General features: G+C 44.8%; 1 protein-coding gene across 3 annotated transcripts in view; it reads left to right on the top strand.

Moving 5' to 3' along the window:
* The first annotated feature begins 12588 nt into the window (after positions 1–12588).
* Positions 12589–22588, top strand: part of ACBD5 (acyl-CoA binding domain containing 5) — a 47471-nt gene continuing 37471 nt past the window's right edge. For 2 of the 3 annotated variants that reach the window (XM_034760192.1, XM_034760191.1), the window contains exons 1-3: positions 12589–12765; positions 14450–14570; positions 17041–17113. In XM_034760192.1, the coding sequence (XP_034616083.1) occupies positions 12690–12765; positions 14450–14570; positions 17041–17113 (270 nt within the window). In that variant the 5' untranslated portion in view covers positions 12589–12689. Of the gene's footprint in view, positions 12766–14449; positions 14571–17040; positions 17114–22588 lie in introns of those variants that run through there. The other variant, XM_034760193.1, reaches the window with a different exon arrangement.

Raw genomic sequence — 22588 nt, 5'->3', positions numbered from 1 at the left:
GGCTTTTAGTATCACTTTTAAGTGCTTAAGGTGGTCTTTCCAAGCAGGACTATTGACAATGTCATCTACATAGGCTGCACCATACTGATGGTAAGGGCTGAGGATCCTATTTGTAAGCCATTGGAAAGTAGTGGTAGCTTTGTGGAGACCAAAAGGCATAGTCTTGAACTGGAAGTGCCCAAAATGGGTGGAGAAAGCTGTTTTCTCTTGCGAAGAAGGGGATAAAGGGATTTGCCAATACCCTTTTGTTAACTCAATAGTGCTTAGGTGTTTTGCTGGTCCCAGCCACTCCAGTAACTCATATACCCTTCGCATTGGTTAGGTGTTGAATTTCGAGATGGCATTAAGCTTTCTAAAATTGATGCAAAATCAAACTGAATTGTCCAGTTGGGAATGAGAAATATGGGGCTTCTCCATTTACTTTTGGATTCAACAGTTACCCCCATATCCAGCATCTCTCACACGTTCCCTTGGACTGTGCCACAGAGGATGTGGGATAATGGCCTAGGGCTCTCCCTGACCAACTGGACCGGGATGGTCTCCAGATGGTGTTGGATCAACTGCCTTCTCCCTGGGTGGGTGGAGAATACTGTTGTGAAGTCTTCAATTAATTGGCAAAGCTGCTTCCTTTGTGCAGGGGAGAGCTCCTCAGTCTCTGGTACTGTTGTCGGTTCTTGGTGCTGGGTACATGGGGTCCAAATTCAGGTTCCAATGGAGGGGGAGTTATCAAGGCCTCCCATGTCTTCCAAGGTTTGAGAAGATTCACATGATAGATATTCATCTCTTTTCTCCTCCCTGGTAGTCTTACCTCATAGTCCACTGGCCCCACCTGCCTGACCACTTGGAATGGACCCTGCCATCAGGCCATTAATTTAGACTCAGCTGAGGGTTGCAGTAGCAGGACATAGTCATCTGGGTGGAAAGTCCATAGTCATCCCGCCATTATAATTTCTGTCCTGTGTGCATTGGGCCTTTATCAAATTTTCCCTGGCAAACATCCCTATTACTCCAACTATTTTGGAGTTGTTCTCTTAATTGTAAGGCATGCTGGGTCATGCTTAAGGCCCCTACATCTTGTTCCTCCCAACCTTTACCTAGCAAGTCCAAAATTCCTTGTGACTGACCACCATAAAGCAATTCAAATGGAAAGAACCCCGTAGAGGCTTGGGGCACCTCTCTTATTGAAAACAGGAGTGGCAGGAGTAGCCGGTCCCTCTGTTTGGGTTGTCACTGACAAAGCATTTCAACATTGCTTTCAGCATCTTATTAAGTTGCTCTACTAAGCTGTCACTCTGTGGGTGGTACACTGAGGTTTTCAGGGACATATCTTCAGAAGAGAGCATAGTTCACTCATTCGCTGGGAGGTACAGCTGATCTCTTGATCTGTTAATATTTTGTGGGGAAATCCCACGCGTGCAAAGAGCTTCAAGAGTTCCAGAACTATTGCCATAGCTTTCACGGAGCGCAGACGATCAGCCTACAGGTACCTGTTTGCATAGTCAATGATCACTAATACGTACTGACACCCCATGGCAGTTTTCTCTGGGGCCCAACTATGTCCAAACTGATATTCTCAAAGGGCATCTCATACAGGGGAGAGGGACCAAGGGTACCATAGGGCCCCTTTGCTGCTAGCTAGCTGACACTCTGGGCAGGAGAAATCGTATTTTCTTACCCCATGATGCATACCTGGTCACTAGAACCGGGATAATACCTGAGAGAAACTATTCTCCCTTTCCAGCTGTCCAGCACATGGGATATCATGTGCAAGTTGCAACACCACCTGGTGGTAACTGTGTGGCACCAGCAGCTGGGCCCTCACCACCTCGGTTTGTTGCTCTCTTTCAAACTGGTACAAGCACTCCTTCTTGAGCACAAAGTGCGGATACTACTCACCCTGCTGAGGCTTTGTTACCTCATCATTTATGAAGGGCAGTTGTTCATATGCATGGCTCAGTAAAGGGTCATTCCTCTGTTCTTATACAAAATTCACGCTGTGTAGCATGGCTTCCAGATCCCAACTGCTTACTTCTTCTTTCCCTATGGGTGTCAGCAGCCAAATTGCTCAGAATATTTCTTCTTCAGGGTTGTTGGCTTCTTCCAGACTCACCAAGCTCTGGGGAACTGGTTGTACTGATGGACCCAGATCCTTGCCTGTTATCTGGACTTGTGCATTAATGACTTGCCAGAAAAAAAGGCCAGTCCCATTTTATGATTATGGGATAGGCCAATTTTTTGGCTGGGGTGACCGTTACCACTGCAGTAGGGGTTCCCACAGTCAGTTGTACATGTTGGCTGGGATATATTTGACATTGCCATATATATACACATTACAGGTGGATCATATGCTTAGGGGTGTTGTCACCTTCACCATGGAAGTCTGAACCACCATCTGGCTTCAATCAGAATCCAAGAGTCTTGAACCATCTTCCTTTGGACCACCACTGGTACCATTAACTTAGGGGGAGTTTTTTTCCGTGCCTGGATTTCTGCTGTCTAGCCCTAGGCATATTTGCAGTCCATAAGAGAACACTCCCTCTTTGTGTGTCTGGTCTGCCCATAGGAATAGCATGTTAATGGTCTGGTGCTGCCTGCATCTTTCCTACGTGAGGATGGGTCCAGTCGTGGGGTGGCAGCTGGACCCTGGTCTATGGATTCTGTTCCCATTGTTTGAGGTGCTTGCCAGCCTCACTGATGATGTTGTGTTTATGCCCGAACGCCGTGTCTTCCTGGGACTACCCCTGGTCCAAGGGGTGGTCTGATCATCTGGGAGAACCCTTTCGGGGCAAAGCCCCTCATGGTATGACACTGCAACCCATATTCTTCACAGTGAAATTATGATGACAGGTTTATGGCATAATTATGATGCATTTTGTACAAGATAAGTCATATGAGATGTCATTGGAAAAGTTATGATTTGCTGAATATGATTACCCTATTTGTATGCATGTATCATTTTTGTTATGAATATTGACTATGTATCTGTATTTCAAATGTAGTTACACCTGGGTAACGCCCAGTAGACCAGATGCTTTCAGTCTAGACAGATGGTTTGGAAGGGCCTATTCAGGGCAATGAGCCATTAGGGAAAACAATAGGCCTTAGGAGAAATTCATCTCCCATCTGGTGAGCCTTCCTGAGAATGCTACAGACAGCCTGTGAGTGATGACTGCTATGACTCTACAAGGACATGTGACCAGACCACATGATGCTGGAATCCATCTTGGGATGTCAGTATTTTTCCACAGACTGGTCTGGGAATGAAACTTTGGAACACAGTGTTCCCGTCATATGCAAAAGCTATATAAGGCAGGGAGTGACATCATCTGTCGTTCTTCACTCTCACACAAGAAGACTGCTGGAAAGACCTGAGGAACAAAGACTGAACTGGGGGAAGTGCTGGACCCAGGCTAAAGGGATTTCTAGCCTGTGTATGAAACACCTGGGGATTCCAAGCTGTAAAGCTAATGCAGCTTGCCCTTAAGAATTTGCAGTCTGCTTGTATCATCTCTTAGGGTGAGAATCTGCTAATTCATATCAAATCTATTTAGTATATTAAATTTAGGTTAAATTTTTGTTTGTTTGCTAGGTAATCTGCTTTGACCTGTTTGCTATCACGTACAATCACTTAAAATCTTTTGTAGTTAATAAACTTATTTTATGTTTTAAACCAGTGAGCTTTGACTGGAGTGCTTGGGAAAAATCTATGCTTGGTTACCACAAATGTGCATTGTTCTCTTCACATTGAAGGAGAGGTGGACCGGGTATACTGGCCAGATTTGACCAGGGCAGGATGGTACTGCTCTGGGGTCCCAGGCTGGGAAGCTGGTGGCTAGAGAACCTGCGTGTAACTGCAGCTGGGTGTGTCCCTACGTGTATGAATGCTGGTGAAAGTGCAGGCTGGAGGGCTTTGTAGCTTGTCACAGCAGCACAGTGTGAGAGGGAGCCCAGGCTGGTGGGTCAGGGGGCTCAGTGGTACCCCAGTTCCAGATGGCACCCCAGGGGGAATCCATCACACAGGGAAGTTGTTGCTGATTCTGGCTCACCCCCACAGGTCTCTTGCTGCTCCGTCCCCTGCCCCATCAAGGCTTTGGGTGATCCTGCCCCTAATGCTCCTTTTGCTCCAAAGTCCTCCATTAGCCTAACAGCTTCAGGTAACGTCCCAGGGCGGTGCCGTAGCAACAACTCCTTGTCTTTCACGGTTAATATTTTTATGAATTGCTCCGTCACAATGGCCTCGGCCACCAGGGCCCCAATCGCTCCTCTGGATGGAGCTACTTCCAACAGTGTTCTCACAACCATTGTGCTACTATCCAGGGTCTCGCCCCCCTGGGGTAGCTCTCAGTTCTAAATCATTGACAGTAGGTCTCCTCAGAAATACCCAACTAATCCAAAACTTTACATGTTTGTAGTCTTGCCCTCTCCAAGTCCAGATTATGATAGGATGCCAGTATGGGGCCAGGATCAAAGCCAATTGTTCTGGGGCCACTGGGCTGCTAGTGCCTCCATCTCAAATGTAACTAGGAAGGTTTCAGGGTCATTGTCCAGCCATAAGCGTCGTTTGATTTCTACATTTGGGGAGGCAAAGGGCTTAATACTATTAATAATAGGAATAGGTCTAATTTCTAGATGTACTGGTTGTTAGTGGTATTTAAATTACAGTGTATTTGAAATCACAAATTCAATTTATGTTCATTATTTAATCAAGCTTATTTTTGTTTAACTTAATTATTTTCCATGTTAGCACTTAAAAAATCAATTTTAGCATAAAAAAATCCTTGACTAAACAGAACTGAGCACTTTCATGTAACTATGAATCATATTTCCCTCGTTTTAGAGATACATAAACATGCAAAGCACACATCAAACAAATCCATCACTAAAGCCTACCCCCTTTGCCCATCTGCGTTAGCGCATTCCACTAACATTTAACCTTCCCTGTTCACTCTGTCAGTCACCTGGGCTTGACATATTTAGTGCTGTACATTGCACAGATGCTTGGGAAGCAGCTCAGAGTTTATGTTCACTTGCTACAATGTTACCAATACTGATCAGAATGTGGCCCCTATGTCTAGACGCCTGTGTTTCTGGGGAAAATCTCTTATTTTATAGGCTAGTAAAATTGAAACGGCCCCAAGCTGGAGCTCTGTTGTGAGGGTCAGGAGATGCTCTCCTGCCCTCCCTTTAAGCAACCCAGATAGGAAAACTGACCTGGACGCACCAAGTGCTTGGCGTCACCCCCCCCCCCCAAACATTCCTGTGCTCCCCTCAAGTGGCTGGGAGCAAGCAACAACACCAGGCGCTCTGTGCATCTAGATCAGTTTCCCCACTTGGGCTGTGCAGGTCAAGAGATGCTCTCTGCTTAAGCAGCCCATGTGGGGAAACTGAGCCGGATGCACAGAATGCCTCATATCACCGCTCACTCCCCCAAAGTTCCTCTGTGGGGAGGAACCAGGGCCAAATAGAAGAGAGAAATTTGGGCACCCCACTCCCATGCATGGTCTCTGCAATGTATCCAGTTTGGGGGCAACACTCCCCCATGCTCCTTCAATCTCCACCCACACATCCAGTTCCATCTTGGTTAGCTTTATTGGTACTAACAGGGGAACACCCTTGGTGGATGCATGACCTGCTGGGACTCATGGGGTTATAGGGCTGGCACTATCTGCTATATCATCTCCTTTTGAAACTTCTACTGCTGGGCCATCAGTTCCCTCAGCAGCTGCTGTTGTTGTGTGGCCTGAACTTGGGTGGTCCATTGCTGCAGCAATTGCTGTTGGAACTGCTCTTGCTGAGCAGCTTGCTGCTGCACGTCTGCTAAACACTTGCACCAGTGCTCCACTTCCATCTTGCATGGAGCTGCTGAGTTCTATTCCCTCTAAGGATTTTTTTAACCCCTTGTATCAGGTGTGGTTATGCCTGCATTCACCACCATTTATGGGGGGGCAGGAAGTCCCCTCAAGTCCCCCTTAAGGTCCTTATACTGTCCTCTCCTCCCCCCAACACCTATAGAGGTTCTTGGAGCAAACAAACAAAAGAAAAGTCATTTCCTCTCTTCCCTCCCTTATGGAAGAGGGAAGTCCATGGGAAATTAAAGAGAAGTAAGGTTGACCTGGGCAGTCTTCCTGGGTCAGTCCTTTGGGGCTTGGCTACACTTGCAAGTTAGAGTGCATTAAATCAGCCATAGATGCCCTAACTCCTGTCCACACTGGCAAGGCACTTAGAGCGCCTGAACTCTGCAGCTGGAGCGCTCTTGGTAATCTACCTCCATGAGAAGCATAAAGCTTGCTGCACCCCAGCTGAAATGCCTGGGTATCAGTGTGGACGATGTGTTGCATTACTGCGCTGTGATTGGCCTCCAGAAATGTCCCATAATCCCCGGAAGTCAAGTGGCCACTCTTGTCATTGTTTTGAACTTGGCTGTAGTATGTGAATATTCCCTTTCAAAGCTCCATTCCTGCATGCTTATCTGCTCCGGGACAAAGCAAACCATTACTGTGGAATGCTGCTGCTGTGAGTGTGTATGAGCGAGAGAGGTGGGGGGAAAGGGGGCCTGCTGCTGTCTGAACTTACAAGACAACATGCCCCCTAAAACACACAGCGCTTTTCCTGCTACCGTCTCTGAAGGCTGGTTTAACTCCCAGCGCTCTACATCTGCAAGTGTAGTCAAGCCTTAGTCTACATGGGTGCTCTGAAGCTGGATCATGCAGCTTCGGGAGTGGGAGGCTTATTGCTGTCTCCCTCTCAGCAGACCTAGCTCAGCATGCAATGAGATGGGGGGAGGGATAGCTCAGTGGTTTGAGCATTGGCCTGCTAAAGCCAGGATTGTGAGCCCAATCCTTGAAAGGACCATTTAGGGAACTGGGATAAAAATCTGTCTGGGGATTGGTCCTGCTTTGAGCAGGGGGTTGGACTAGATGATCTCCTGAGGTCCCTTCCAACCCTGAGATTCTATGAGATAAGGCAAGGCAGGGCAGCCTTCTTCCTATTCACCACTGCTTCCTGTGGTAGATTTTCTATTTTAAACTCCCCCACCCCACCCCCCCTGTCCGTGTAAGAGCATGCTCCTTCACACCTTGGTAAATTGTTCCAATGGTTAAATACCCCCACCTTTAAAAATGTACTCCTTATTTCCACTCTGAATTTGTCTAGCCTCAACTTCCTGAGTGTGGATCATGTTAAACCTTTCTCTGCATTATTAGGAGTTTCAAGCACTTGGCCAGTCATAGGAGGTGCTCAGCAACCTTTGGGATAAAAGGTCCTGTAGTACTGTTCCCTAAAGGAACAGTTGGTTAAACTATCATGTAAGCAGAGTCAGGATGAGCTCTATGCTGACATCTGGTGGTGAATTATGGTGAGTGTGGAAAAGAACTCCAGGGGCTGATCTTGTTTGCATAGGCACACCCACCCGCCTGGCATGAAACAACAGCAACTGAAAGTGGTTACGTTGGCTGGTGTGGGATCCCCAGTTTCTCTGTTATTGGGGCAGGAAGAATAAAGTTTTGTTACCCTGATTCTGTGAATCAAGGCCAGTGGAACTTTTGTATGACAGAAGGACTCACCATTACCTAAGTAGCACTTGTTTGACAAGGGACATGGGTTACAAAACCCAGTGAATTGAGAGAGGTTGGGGATAGGTGTTTGTACTTGATGGTATGGTTTTGTCCCTCCTTTGAGGGTGTGAAACACCAGTTGCACCATCTCCTCTCTCCACTGTTGAATGTCAGAGCCAACTTTGATTCCATTAGGAGTCTAGTTACAGGTTGCTGAGCTGAATTCACTTTGGGCCAATGGTGTACCAGCAGTGGGGCTCCCCTACTATGAGCTGAAATCACAAAAGAGCTAAAGTATCAGAGGGGTAGCCGTGTTAGTCTGAATCTGTAAAAAGCAACAGAGGGTCCTGTGGCACCTTTGAGACTAACAGAAGTACTGGGAGCATAAGCTTTCGTGGGTAAGAACCTCACTTCTTCAGATGCAAGTAATGGAAATCTCCAGAGGCAGGTATATATCAGTGTGGAGATAACGAGGTTAGTTCAATCAGGGAGGGTGAGGTGCTCTGCTAGCAGTTGAGGTGTGAACACCAAGGGAGGAGAAACTGTTTCTGTAGTTGGATAGCCATTCACAGTCTTTGTTTAATCCTGATCTGATGGTGTCAAATTTGCAAATGAACTGGAGCTCAGCAGTTTCTCTTTGGAGTCTGGTCCTGAAGTTTTTTTGCTGTAAGATAGCTACCTTTACATCTGCTATTGTGTGGCCAGGGAGGTTGAAGTGTTCTCCTACAGGTTTTTGAATATTGCCATTCCTGATATCTGACTTGTGTCCATTTATCCTCTTGCGTAGTGACTGTCCAGTTTGGCCAATGTACATAGCAGAGGGGCATTGCTGGCATATGATGGCATATATAACATTGGTGGAGGTGCAGGTGAATGAGCCGGTGATGTTGTAGCTGATCTGGTCAGGTCCAGTGATGGTGTTGCTGGTGTAGATATGTGGGCAGAGTTGGCATCGAGGTTTGTTGCATGGGTTGGTTCCTGAGTCAGAGTTGTTATGGTGCGGTGCGTGGTTGCTGGTGAGAATATGCTTAAGGTTGGCATGTTGTCTGTGGGCAAGGATTGGCCTGCCTCCCAAGGTCTGTGAAAGTGAGGGATCATTGTCCAGGATGGGTTGTAGATCACTGATGATGCGTTGGAGAGGTTTAAGCATTGGTGTAGGTGATGGCCAGTGGAGTTCTGTTGGTCATCACCTACAGTCCTCAGCTTAAACTCCAAAGAGAAACTGCTGAGCTCCAGGACCAAAAGAGCTAAAGTTATTAAGAGCTGAGATCACTGAGTGCCGTGTTAACTAGTAGGGGAGCCTGAAGCTATATTGCTAAGCAGCTGGCAGAGCAATTTGCGGGGACAACTGGAGGAGCAGCGAGCTTCCGGGGACGGTTGGAACGGCCCAAGGAACGGCGAGCGGAGCTGTTTGCGGGGACGGCTGGAGTGGCTCACAGGTCGGTGAGCGGAGCGGAGCAGCTTGTAGAGCAGAGCACTTCGTGGGATGGCAGGAAGTGGACTGGTTCGTGGTGAAGGCTGTGGTGGAACCCCACGGAGAGACGGCCGGCCGGCCTCGGATCACGTAAGGTGCCCCTTAACACCCTGCGTGCCCCCCTTCTACTCTGGGGCTGCACTGACCAGGGACAGAGACTTTGGGGGTTGTTGGACTTTTGGGACTTTGGATGGTTGCTGGACCCAAGAGACTTTGGGGTGTTGGACTTTGGGGTCTCTGGGTGATTTTTGGGTTGCTGGATTCAAGAACCAAAGGGAAAGGACACAGCCCAATTTGCTGGGGTGGGTCTTTTGCTCATGGTTTGTGTTATGAATCCTGTTTGTGGTGTTTTTCCAATTTAATGCTGATGTCGTTTACCTCATCTTATTAAACATTTTCTGCTACACTCAGACTCCGTGCTTGCGAGAGGGGAAGTATTGCCTATTAGAGGCGCCCAGGGGGTGGTATGTAATTGTCCCAGGTCACTGGGTGGGGGCTCGAGCCGGTTTTGCATTGCGTTATTGAAACGGAACCCCTAGATACAGAACCCGGCCCTTGTTGCTGCCAATTTAGATGGGCAGAAGGGTTACAATCCTATCTATATTATTTAAATAATATAGAGAGGAGGATAGCAGGGAAAGATTCTAATTAACATTTATTGGGCTCCCCAAAACTACTAATTGTTCACCCAACCTGGAAGTCATTACAATGAGTATGCAACAAAAGTATAAAAGAAATATAGCACAAACTATTGGAAATGTGCTGTTAATTAACATTATATTCTTAATGCTATTACACACACACACACACACACACACACACACACACACCATGCTTATATCACCAGTGCTGAATTAATGCCTCTCATGGGCTCTAACAATTTACTATTTCATCCTTATCTCTGGGTATGGTGTTACTAGTTACCATCACCTTATTTCATTTTCAGTGCCACATTCTGAATCCACAGATTTCTCAGTGACACAATGCCTCTTCAAAGCAGAGATTGCTGTGTCTGTGGCCTGGTCTACGTCCTCAACATGCTACCAAAAAAAACAGGTTGTCATTAACATCACTTTTACTTACCTCATGCAAGAGGCTGGGAGTAATATTCATTTCAAAAGTATTGGACAGCATTTCCCCCAAATCAATTACCGGTAAATGGCAGAAGTCATTTTAGATTTTCCAGATAAATAGAATTTTTGCATCAGCCTGGGTCACAACAGACACAATTTTTTTTTTATTAACTCTCTTTTTAGAGAGAGTATACGTAACATCTCCCTAAGCGGAGTTCCACTAATATGTAAACAAACAGTTCCCCTTGGTCTGGGCTTCTGTTGTTCTTAACTGTATGTGCAAATCCACTTATATCACATGGTCTGGCACTGGTGTTATTATTCATGACACTTATTTTCATTTATCCAATATCAATAGTCCAATATGAGTAGCTCTGAAAGTACAAGCTTCTCTCCAGCAAAGCCCTAACCTGCCCAGAAGGCTGTTGATCCAGTGGAATGTACTGGCTCAGCAGAGCAAAGGCTGATCTACTTTAATTCCCTCTCTGTGGAGTTTTTTCTTTCCCAGCAGAGGGCATATAATGTGAGCAGATAACTATCTTCCAATAGTTGGTGTGGGTGTGAGTGGGTTAGGTTGTTTTTTGTTTTTGTTTGTTTGTTTGGTTTTGAATCAGGAAATTGAACTAACAGGAGTTCGAGGATTTTAATACCGAAGTCAAGTCAAAAGGGCTGTAAACTGATCCTACAACTGTGTGGATAAATTATTTCTTATCACAAAGACAGGATACTTTGGTATATTTTTGGCCTGATTTTCTAAAGTACTGGATGCTCAGCACTTTGGTAATTTAGTTATGTATTTAACCTGTAAGAGGTATTCTACTGATATCTTGTTTAGGTTATTTACTTGTCTAAATAAGAATTTGGAAGTCTAACTTTAGGCTCCTGCTTCTGAAAATGTTGACTGTAAGATTTTTAAATTAACAGTATCCCTTTAATACTTCTAAAGCTACATGTATGTACACTGGCAGTTTGGGGTGAATAAATGTGTTTAAAGTTAATCAGTGAACCTGTGTGTGTGTGCGCGCGTAAATGAGACTGTATTTGAGAGAGTGGAAAGCAGTTAAACAAACTGAGTGCGTCTGGGGTATCTATGTAAGGCAGCCAAGATATGGTGTGTGTGTGTGTATATATATATATATAAATGATATAAATAAAATAAAGGAAGCAAAGTTTGGGCACCAGAGGAGGAAAAGAAAGAAAGAAAGAAGGAAAGCAAAAGGAAAAACTGGGCAAGATAATAGGTATGAGAGAGGGGAGAAAATTGGTTCCTCAGACCATGTAATCTTATTGCTGTCTTATTGCTTGCAACAGTCAACGTGATCAGCATTTCAGATGCTCCATGTTTGGACCTCCAACTTAAATCATTACTGTTCAGAATAGGTTTGGAAAAATAATTAAAATTACAATATTATCAATCCAGAGATAATGTAATAAATAAATCTACTATTTGTTCTAAACTAGGGTGTGTGTAAAGTGCTGCTGTGTCCGGCTGCACACTTCAAGCATTCACTGATGGTACAGGCAGTGACGTGAGCCGTGTGTGTGTGCCTGAGATATCAGATGGTTGTGTTTTTAAAGGGCTTTGTGATTGGGACCGAAAGGTCCAGGGGCGGCTCTAGCTTTTTTGCCGCCCCAAGCACGGCAGGCAGGCCTGCGGGAGGTCCCCGGTCCCGCGGATTCGGCGTACCCTGCCTTACGGGACCGGCGGACTCCCGCCGGAGGCCGCCCTCGCAGGAACCGGTGTAACATCATCATTAGTCTCACAGCGAGTCTGAAAGGTACCATCCGTCCATTCCCTGAAGTAGGGAGGTTCGTGTCCTCTCCAGAGAGCCTTCTGATTGGTCAGACCACAACACAGAGCCAGGGTTACCGCCCACGGCAAGGCCCCAGGCCGGAAGTGGAGCAGCAGAGTGGACTACGTTTCCCAGAATGCCGCGGGGCGGGAGCAAGCAGAAGGTTGGGCTGAGACCCGCTGCTGGAAGACATTACAAAAGGGCCTGATCCCTGGGCAAAGGTAGGTGCCCATGTAGTGTGTGTGACAAACCGCGCGCTCTCAATTTGCTCCGGGGGCTGCGCGGTGGGGGGAAGAGGAGCAGGACCAGCTGCCACTGCCTTGGCTACCGTGTTTGCTCTTAACAGCCGGGGAAAAGGGCGACTATTTATTGTGGGCCTTTTCAACTGCCAGGTTGTGCCTAGTGCTGGGGGTGAGCTCCGAGAGGTAGCGGGGGGCGCGTTTCGGGGCGGTGGGCAGTGGACAGGTGGGCGGTCACAGGGAGTTGCGGTGGGGAGGGGGCAATGGGCAGTGTGGGGTTATGGAAGGGGGTTGGGCGGATGGGGAGGGGTGGTGGGAATGAGGGGCTGAGATGTGGGGGAGTGTTGGACCCTTTGCCCCAGTCAGTCTCTCCCGAGCGGGGCTGCTCCTGCCGTGGGTGGCGGCATTGGAGCAAGCGGAGCAGTCGCCCATTCCGCTCCCCCTGTCTCCGGTCATTTGGATGCAGGCGCCTCGGGGAGGGGAAGCTGCTGCTGCTGCTGCACGGTTCCAGCTGACACATCTCGAGCCCGGCTGTGGCTGAGGAGAAAGAGGGGGGCATGGCGGAGACCGGCTCGGTGCATGAGACCAGGTTTGAGGCGGCCGTGAAGGTGATTCAGAGCTTGCCCAAAAATGGTAAGTGAGCGGGGCTAGAAAGCGTGTGTCAGTGCAAGTATAGGAACGTGCTACCGGTAGCACATTCCTACGAGGAGCAGTATCCTTCACTACACCGGCCGGAGGAGAGGAAACCTGCGGACCCGGACGCTCGCCTGTCCTTTTGCCGTCTGGAGCGCAGGTCGATTACAGCCTTGCCACTTTCCCAGGAGAGCAATCACTGGCTGTTCCCGCTCCCCGCCAGGACAAGATAAACCTGACCCCCTTCACTGCAGCTCTGCCAGGGCAGCCACATCCTCCCCACTGCCCCCTCTAGAGCTCTAAACGAGGGTACCTGGCAGGCAGCCGGAATGCAAGGGTGTCCCCAGCAGGGCTAGGGAATTACTGACAGATAATGAGGGGACTGTCTGAGTGACACCAGCCATTAAACATGGTGACAGAGCTGTCCCTTACACTGGCCGTCTAGGCCCAAAAGCTTATTCATAACTTATTTGTTCAGCCACTTAAAGACATGGCATCATCTACAGTTTTCTGATATTTGCGATTAGTGATTCAATAAATACTGTACTGTAAGGGTTTACAGGGGCCCAGCAGATCAAGTTTTAAAATTTGCTTTTAATATTTTTTCCTGATCAGTTCAAAATTTGTTTAATTATTCCTGATGCCATGGAACGAATTTCTTTGTCCCTCTAGAGCATGTTAAGCATGCATTTTGTTTGTGTAGGAGGTGGTTTGTTGATGTAAACAATATAGCTTTTACTATCCTACTCATTCCCATCCCACCTTTGTTGCAAAAGTAGGAGAAAGTACTTGCCTTCTTGAAACCCCTAATATGATTCTATGACTTCACAGCGATCATTGTGAATTTCTTAGTTTGAAGAGTAGAGAAAGTTATTAAATGTGCTTGAAGAATTTCAAAAATTGAGGACAAGACTTCTTTCCCCCCTAGAGTTTTTCTTTGTTGCTATTATCAAATAGACACTGATTATCTTACATTAACAGAGAAGCCAAAAACTCACCACATACTACTGGTTTAAACTATAATTGATTTTGTGAGGGCAAAAATTAAAGGATAATTATCAGCTTAAAAAAACAAAAACAAAAACCGTGAATAGATTTCAACTTAAAAGTTGTTTCAGGAGAAATGCCTGAGCGTGAATTCCCTCTGCCAAATAATCAGATTTTCCTGTCTGTACAAGTGTTTTCTGTTTTTGAGAAAACAGTGACTGTACAGAAAGTGTTGTCAAATGCCTAAACAAACTGAAGAAATAGTGAAACATTTTGATCTCAGATCTGTCAATTATGTTATTTGTTCTAAGTAAAAATAGTTTTTCAAAATCCAGACAAATGTAGTGAAGTTGATTGTGTCCCTTTAAAGTGGTCAAGGTGACTTCTTTTAGAGTAGACCCTCTGTCTGAACGTGGAGCTTAAAGTCCAATGTCATTGATCATGCAGCCCCTTAAACTAGGTCTGAAATTTTCCCTCAATCAGTAAATATTCACTCTGGGCCTAATCCAAAAATGTATTAATCACACCATTTCCATTGACTCCAGGGGGAATTGTGCCTTTGAGGATCTGACCCTTTATCATACTATGAGTTATAAGAAGTGCAGGTTAATTTCCCACAGAAATATTAACAATGCATAAAAGAGACTAAATGGCTTTAATGTCACTTTCCACTGATTTTAAAATATGTTTTCACTAGGTTCATTCCAGCCAACGAATGAAATGATGCTCAAGTTCTATAGCTTTTATAAGCAAGCAACCCAAGGACCCTGTAACAGTCCAAGACCTGGATTCTGGGATCCTATTGGTAGATATAAATGGTAATTGTGTATGAGAGATTGTTTGTTTGGTTATTTGTACTGAAACTTTGTCTAAAAGCATCTTCTCTCTTTTTAAAGACTTCAGTTAACAAAACCTACGTGTGTGTGTGTGTGTTTTTCAAAAATTCCCTTCCCTTGATAATGAAATTGGTATGTATATTGTGGATTTTCCCCGTGTGTTCCAGCCTTTACATTTAAATGATGTATGGTATCTCAGAAATAGGGGAGAGGACATTCCCTTTGCTTCTAAAATTGAGGAGGAGGATGCTTACTGCAGAGGTACTACAATGAGATCTGTCCATTTCCTCCTCTCCCCAGAATTTAGGGGAGCTCAAATCAGTTTGCAGCCGTAGGGGGGCAGTGCTTTTAGGGCTGTGGCAACAAGTTCCTTCCCTCTGTTTGCCTGTCCTGAGATGGTTCCATTACAGAACAGACAATCTGGGCTCTTACTACAAGTTGGATGGAGAATTTAATAGTAGGAAAGACAGGATCAAATGAACTAAGTACAGGACTGAGAGTAAGGGAATCTTGTGTTCTAATCCCAGTTCTGACATAGATTCCTCTGTGGCTTTAGTCAGATCACTCTATGTTTGCAGTACCTTACAGTTTTCCAGTGTGTAAAATAAAGATACTTCTACTTGCTTAGTTCAAATGCAATCATGATGATTAATGTTGGTAAAGCGCTTTACAAATCCTAAAGTTAATCAGTGTGCACACCAAGATCTTCGGCATTTGGGGAGAGGGAAACTATGGTACCCAGACCTAGGTTGATACAATCATCCCTTGAAAGGCTTTTTTAAAAAACATTGGCAACTATATATGGACCCCAGCTCAAACATCTGAGGTCCACTTCTACAGCAAAAGGCCTAAAAATCAACCACTCCCTGGCTTGCTTTTTATTTAAAGTTAGTTAAAATTGAAATGCCTCTGAATAACTTTTGCTGACCCTCCCTGTGTACAGTGACATGTATGCACTCCTCCCTGTCCTCGGCTGTAATAATTGGATCTACAAATTTACTCTAATTATGAGCTTAAGTGCATAAAATGTCACTAACATATAACAACTGTTGACAGGGAAAAGTTATGAAAGGGAGCTAGCCAGCCAGACTGAATTAGTCCAAGCAACAAGGCATACTGATACAGCTGAAGGACTGTGTTAAGATCATGCTGGATAAATAAGAAAAATGTAAAACCAGAAATCAGTGAACCAAAACCGGTGTGTCAAAAATTAGGCCTCTGGTGGTGGACAAAATAATTTTCACCCATCACTCCTATTTTGGGTCCTTAAGGAAAGAGACTTTAGGTAAAAAAATTGGCTACTGGAATGAGCTTCACCATCCTCACAGCCACTCCCACCATCTCCTGTGACTCTGGGCCTCCATTATCCTGATCTTGAGAGAGATCCTGATCAGGCCAGAGAGGGGGACCCAGATGACATCACCACCGGCTCCTGCTGCGATGAACACCACCTGGGATAAAATGAGATTGGACTTTAACTACAACAGCACCAATCCATCTCAACTAACTTCTTTTCTTTTCCCCCAAAGGACAGTTATTACCATCTCTGATCTACTATCTAAGACTGTCAAACAAGGATGTTATTTTTTTTTCCTTCTAAAAACTTTCTCCAGCTAAAGGGAAAAAGAAAAATGGATGTTGTTAAAATAAAAGCCTTATTCAATACGTTACATTTCAAACATTTTTACTGTTTTTCCTTCTCTTCTTTATCTTTCTTTTAAACTTTTATTAATTTTTAATAGTGTTTGCCACACTACTAAGCAGACTAAAGTCTCTGTAAACCAATCTTATTCAGCACTGTTTAACGTTAAACAGTAACTAAATTAAACTAATTAGGTTAGCCCATCTGTTCCATTTCAATTTAATAAAACACTCCGCAAACCTCTTCCCATCCCCCCAGGGAAGGCTTGCATGGAAATTGACATTGGAATCTGAGTTTCCTGGTACACCTGTGTTTTTTATGAATGGATACAATATGGCCCCAAACCCATAATGTATATTGTGTCAGAGATAAGTAAGTGATTTTATTTTTAGGCTGCTACTTTCCTGTTGGAATAAGGCTTAATAGAAAAGATTAAATAGACCTGTACGTAATGCTGGTTGTATTTATACATCAGCAGCAATATGTATATGGCTAATATAAAAAATACCTTTTTGAAGGTCCCATAACTTTTAAAAAATGATCTTGTCCAATGCCAAGCAGTTGGTCAGTGTTAGAATCTGAAATAGAACTTTTCTCCTGCCTCACAGTCCAGTCCCCTATCCACTGGATCATGCTGTCTCTCTATAGATGCCCAATTACCTGATTATGCTCCCAAATCAGCAAGTTAATTTTTTTTTTTTTTTACACACAAAATTGCAGACACAATAAGAAAGACTTTACTTAACGCTGGACTGAAAAATGTAGGCAGACAATGGGTGTTCTGAAGATATCTGTGGTTTTCATTCCTAGGGATGCTTGGAGTGCTTTGGGGGATATGCCCAAAGAAGAAGCCATGATAGCATATGTTGAAGAAATGAAAAAGGTAAGAGTAATTCAAATCTATCTATCTACTAAAGTATCTTTATTTCTAGAACATTAGAAAAATAAGGAAAATATTTCACTAACTGCTAGCAAAGCTCCAGATCGGATTTCATTCCTGTTGTGAGTTTGCTGAATTAACTTAACCCGAAACTGTCTGGTGGTGATAGTTTTGAAGTTTAAGAGCTCTAGGGAACCTATTGACATAACGTTTTAAATGACAGGCCCAAATACAATGCAGCTCTGGCAAGTGAGCTGTAGTGAAACACTGGAACTGAAACTGCAGGAGATTCAAACAAACTAGGGAAGGAGAGCGAGAGATCCCAAAGGAAAAAAGCTGAATTTGCAGTAAATTTTGCATCTGAATTCTAGATTGAGATCTGGTGGGACCCTTACGTGGAAGAGTCTTAAAGTACCGTATATACGCGTTCATAAACTGAATATTTTTGGTAAAAAAGTGACTCATCAAAGAGCGGGGGTTGGCTTATAAATGGGTCTACACCAAAATTTGATGGTTTTAAACTTTATGGAATCACTGAATTGAATATCTAATACATTGTCATTTTGTTTACTTGGAATGTCTGCAGGCATAGAGCCCCTCAGCTCTCAGTGGCCGCAGTTCGTCGTTCCCAGCCAATGTGCCACTTCCCGCAGCTCCCATTGGCTGGGAATGGCAAACCGCGGCCACTGGGAGCTGAGGGCCTCTGTGCCTGTGAACGCTCCAGGTAAACAAAACGTCCCGACCCGCTGGGTCCTGACCCACCAGCTGCTTACCCTGATGGGCCAGGAGCCAAAGTTTGCCAACCCCTGAAATATAGGGTTGGCTTATGAAAGGGTCATACAGTTTTTGCTATTTTTACCCAACCATCTTGGGGGTTCAGCTTATAAATGAACAGGCTAATGAATGAGTTAATTAACAAAATGGGCCGAACCAAAACTCTGGATCTGAACATCTTTGAACTTTGGAGGCCATTGAGTTAGAACCTAGATTTGAAACTGCCTCTATTTATAGTCTATAGGAGTCTGATTTAGATCCAAACAAATGTTTCTGGTCTAGTGTTGGGAATAGAGATTTTAAATTTTTTTATAACTGTTCCTAGTTATCTTAATGAGCATAATATAAATTCTTAAAGTAGCTGGACAAATTCAGAGTTAAGACTGCCACTCTGTCCTTAACTCATCCTGTCTTTTGACTGCAGCCCTTTTAGGAGGTCTCTGAAACAGTGAACGATCTTACATACTTTGAACTGCGGTATGGACAAGTATGTAATTTAACGTAACTATAGCCAGGTTGGTATTAAGGACAGAACGTGCAGTTTTCATTCAGACTATGCTAGCTTTTTTTCTAAGTCAGGCTATTAATCTCCTTTAAAGCTTTTTTTTTATAACATTTTATTTCTGTTCTATCAACCACCATGTTATTCTTGCTCTTTAATGACTACTTTTTTAGGATAGTGGGCCAATTCTGTAGTCTTCACTCAAGCAAAACTCTCATTGATTTTAATGGGAGTTTTAATTGAGTGAGTAATGCAGAATTTGGCCATTCATTACTTCATAATCTTAACTGTCAAAAGACCCACTGAAATAACTAATAGAAGTAGCCTGTTCTCTTCAAAATAACTATCAACAAAGAGTACTGTAAATAGTAAAATTAAATGAAAGTACTGCCCTCTGAAGGTTATCATAAGATAAACTGATAGCAAACAATCTCTTAGGGTAAAATCCGCTCTATCCACATAAAGCCCAAGAATTCTGGCCAGGCATGCTGCTGGGGGCGGGGGTTTGCAGGGCTATAGCCATCTCAAAATTTGCCAGTCCCCATTTCTTTGGGAAGCTGATTCATGGGTGGCAGGGTGCTGGGGGAGCTCACCTGCTGCTAGAGATGGCTGTGGCCGAGTGGGAGTCTGCTGAACTGGGGTGGGGAGACAAGGAGCCTATCAGTGCTGGTTCCTTTGGGTCAGGAATGGGAGCTGTGGCTGCTGCTGAACAAGCATTCATGCTCCTGGGTGCTCGGCTTAAAGAGAGAGCACGCTGACACACTCACTCTGGCACACTCACAGTTTCACACACTCTCCCTATGTCTCTCTCACCGCCTCCCACTCTCCCGCCTCCTCATGCTCTGTCACTTGCAATATTATTATTGTTGTTTGTAATCTCTTGGTACTTCCTACTGAAATATATATTCTCTGTAATTTTATTCTTTTCAAAGTTAAATTTTATTTTTCGAGTAGTAATTTCTAAAATGCCTAACCCTGTCCTGGCTGGAGCAATGATCATTATTACTTTTATTGCCATATTGTGCTTTGTCATTCATTATTTAAAGTGGTACAGTCCAATAATAACATCCTTCTAGAATGTAAATTTAGTTTGTACTCACCTTAGCAATGCCAATTTAAAAAAGAAAAAAATTATCTAAACACATAACTTTAGACACTGTATAGTAACTTAAAATTTGTACTAAAATAAATGTGGTTACAAGTCTGACACTAATAGTAATGATGGAGTTAAATGTTAGAGAGTCACATACACGATTGTGATTGGCAAACACAAATGCCAAAATAAGTAGAAAAATAAATTCCCTTCTTAATAGAAGAGAAAAACTTTAATCATGTATGTGAAAATTAAAATAGTTCTTAGTGGAGTGAAAAACAGTTGACTAAACTAGAGGCGATAGTGGCAGTAATACAGTGTGTCTGTTAGAGAAAGGAATCAGATTTTATTTATTTTTATTTAGCTCTACTAAAGATAGTGTAAAAAGTATCAAACTTGTCTTTCTGATATCTGTGTTAAGGCTCCAAAACGGATACCTCAAGGCTTACGATTGGGAATATTTTACTGTATTATTTCCTGATTGTTCTAAATTTACATATAAACTTAAAATATGGCTTTAATTGGTGTTCGTGTATATTTTTTTCGTTCTTTATATAGGAATTAGATACGGTGCTCTTGTCAGCTAATTTCTAAGTTATTATCTGCAAAAACCCTAGACTTTTCAGGTGCCTTACTAGCCTCTGGAATCACAGTTAAAGTAGACATGAGCAGCAGGTATAATGGGGGTTGGGGGAGTGAGGAGGGATGTGGGGGTGCGAGGGGAAAGGGCAGCGGGGGTCTTGCGGGGGAAGGGGAGCGGACTTTGAGGGAGGGGTGGGGACCTATGGCGGAGTGGGGGTGGAGTGTGAGTGGGGGCCACGGCAGAAGAGGCAGGACATGGAGTTAGCCTCCCCCAGGGGAAACTTCATTGCCGCCCATGCAATAGACTAAACACCCATCCCCCTTCCTGCCCAATGCCTCCTCCAGTTGCTGCTAAGGATGGAAGACAGAGCCGAAGTAGGGTTGCCAGGCATCCTTTTCGGCTGGGCGATCCAGTCGAAAACTGGGACCCTACTGGCTCTGGTCAGCACCACTGACTGGGCTGTTAAAAGTCCAGTCGATGGTGAGGCAGGGCTAAGGCGTGGCTCCCAGAAGTGGCCAGCATGTCCCTACAGTCCCCAGGTGCAGGGGTGGCCAAGAAGGCTCCACACACTGTCCCTGCCCTGAGCGCTGGCTCTACAGCTCCCATTGGCCGGGAATTGCAACCAATGAGAACTGCGGGCGAGGGCAGCGCATGGAGCCTCCTTGGCTTCCCCTGCACCTAGGGGCCGCAGGGACATGCTGGCCGCTTCCGGGAGCCACCTGCGGTAAGTGCTACCCAGAGCCCACACCACCTTCTGCACCCCAGCCCTGAGTCCCCTCTCTCACCCAAACTCTGTCCTAGAACCTGCACCCCCTCCCACACTCCAAAACCCTCAGCCCGGGGCCCCCTCTGCACTCCAAACCCCTCATCCCCGGCCTCAACCCAGAGCCCAAAGCCCTGGCTGGAGCCCTCCCACACCCCAACACTCTGCCCCAGCCTGGTGAAAATGAGTGAGTGAGGGTGGGGAAGAGAGAGTGAAAGAGGGAGTGAGCAGGGGCGGGGCCTTAGGGGTGGGGCCTTGGGCCAGGGCAAGGGTGTTTGATTTTCTGCAATCAGAAAGTTAGCAACCCTAAGTCAAAGGTATCCCAGTAATGCCTCCTAGAGTACCTGTGCTCATTTAACCCTCTCTAGCACTGAGGCCCCCTGCTCCAGAATGACTGCAGTGTGAGTTGTTGTATTATGGCTCTGAGTCTCCAAATCTTCCAAATATCCAACTTTGCTGTGTGCAAAAGGGTATTTTAAAAATAACAGTACATTCTCCAATTTAAAGTAATTAGCTATTAGTATTGTTTAACCAGTAATTCTTTTTCCAGAAGTTTGCATTTGTTGGTGATGGTGGTTATTAGTTTATTTATTTATTGGCTTAGTTTTGTTTCCTATTGACTTTCTGTGAATAAATGTTGCACCAGTGAGCTGCCATAGCTGAAGTTTAAAATGGATCTGTCTTATATATTTTTATTCTCCCTTTTGAGGATAACCTGATAAAAAACACATGTATGTGTGCCCACAAGTTGTATAGGGCAGCCCACCTCACCCCCCCACTCCCACCCACCAGGAAGAGCCTTTGATTCTGGCTCTGTGCAGAAAGAGTATGGAGTGGCTGGGCAGGTGAAATTCACCCACCTTACCCAAACACAAGATTAGTGATTGGGTTTACTTTGCAGCTTCCCTACTGCCAAGGCTGAAATAAGACTGAGACAAGAGCCACAGTCCTTCCACCCTAATAGTGCTCACCTGTATACATACATTTTCAAAAGGACTTTCACCACACAACTCCTATTCAAATTTATTGTGGCTAAAGCCCAGTATGATTCTGAGAACTGTCCAGATTATGTGGGTAGTTTTTGCGAGGTGTGTGGAGGAGCAGCAGTGACATTTATATTTAAGTTCGATGCAATTTTTTCAGTTGAGTTGAAAGCACAGAATGTAGATGTAAATGTACTGCAAACCAAGGTAGGCTGTGACAAAGTTTTAATTTTCTACAGCTGTATAAAAGAAAAGGTGGTAAAAGGTGTCTGATCTCTCTTGCTAATTTCCAGCAGTGTATCTGAGCAGCTTACATGTTTTCCCCCTTCAGAATATAGAATAATTTGTTCTGTTTATGCTCAAAATGGATTGGAAACTTGCTGAAGCTACTCTTTAATGGGAGTGTTGCTTTTCTGATAACTTGTGATTGGTTTGTAAAACTAGCTTTGATTGCTATTGTTGCCACCTGCCAGTCAGCCTGGAGTTGTGCATGTCAAGGGTTTGCTATGGCTGCTGTTTCCTGCTGATCTGTGTGGGGCTTTTGCTTGTAGATGGTTTGCTGTAGCTTCTTTTGCCACTACTTGCTACCTTGCCTGGTGCCTTGTCTGAGGAGAGCTTACCATAGCTACTGCCGTTTTACAGGAAGAGGGTTTGCTGCCACTACTGCCTGCATCTTTTCTTGGAATTATTGCTGTGATGAGTTGGATCACAGAAACCCCCTTGGGAGCTGCCAACTGATGTGCCAAGACTACTTCTGCCCATGCTTTCCCTGCCAGCTTG

This window comes from Trachemys scripta, chromosome 2, assembly GCF_013100865.1.
Source record: "Trachemys scripta elegans isolate TJP31775 chromosome 2, CAS_Tse_1.0, whole genome shotgun sequence".
In the NCBI taxonomy this organism is placed as follows: domain Eukaryota; kingdom Metazoa; phylum Chordata; order Testudines; family Emydidae; genus Trachemys; species Trachemys scripta.
Note: the sequence above shows the minus strand (reverse complement) of the source record. Positions and strands in the feature narration are given on the sequence as shown.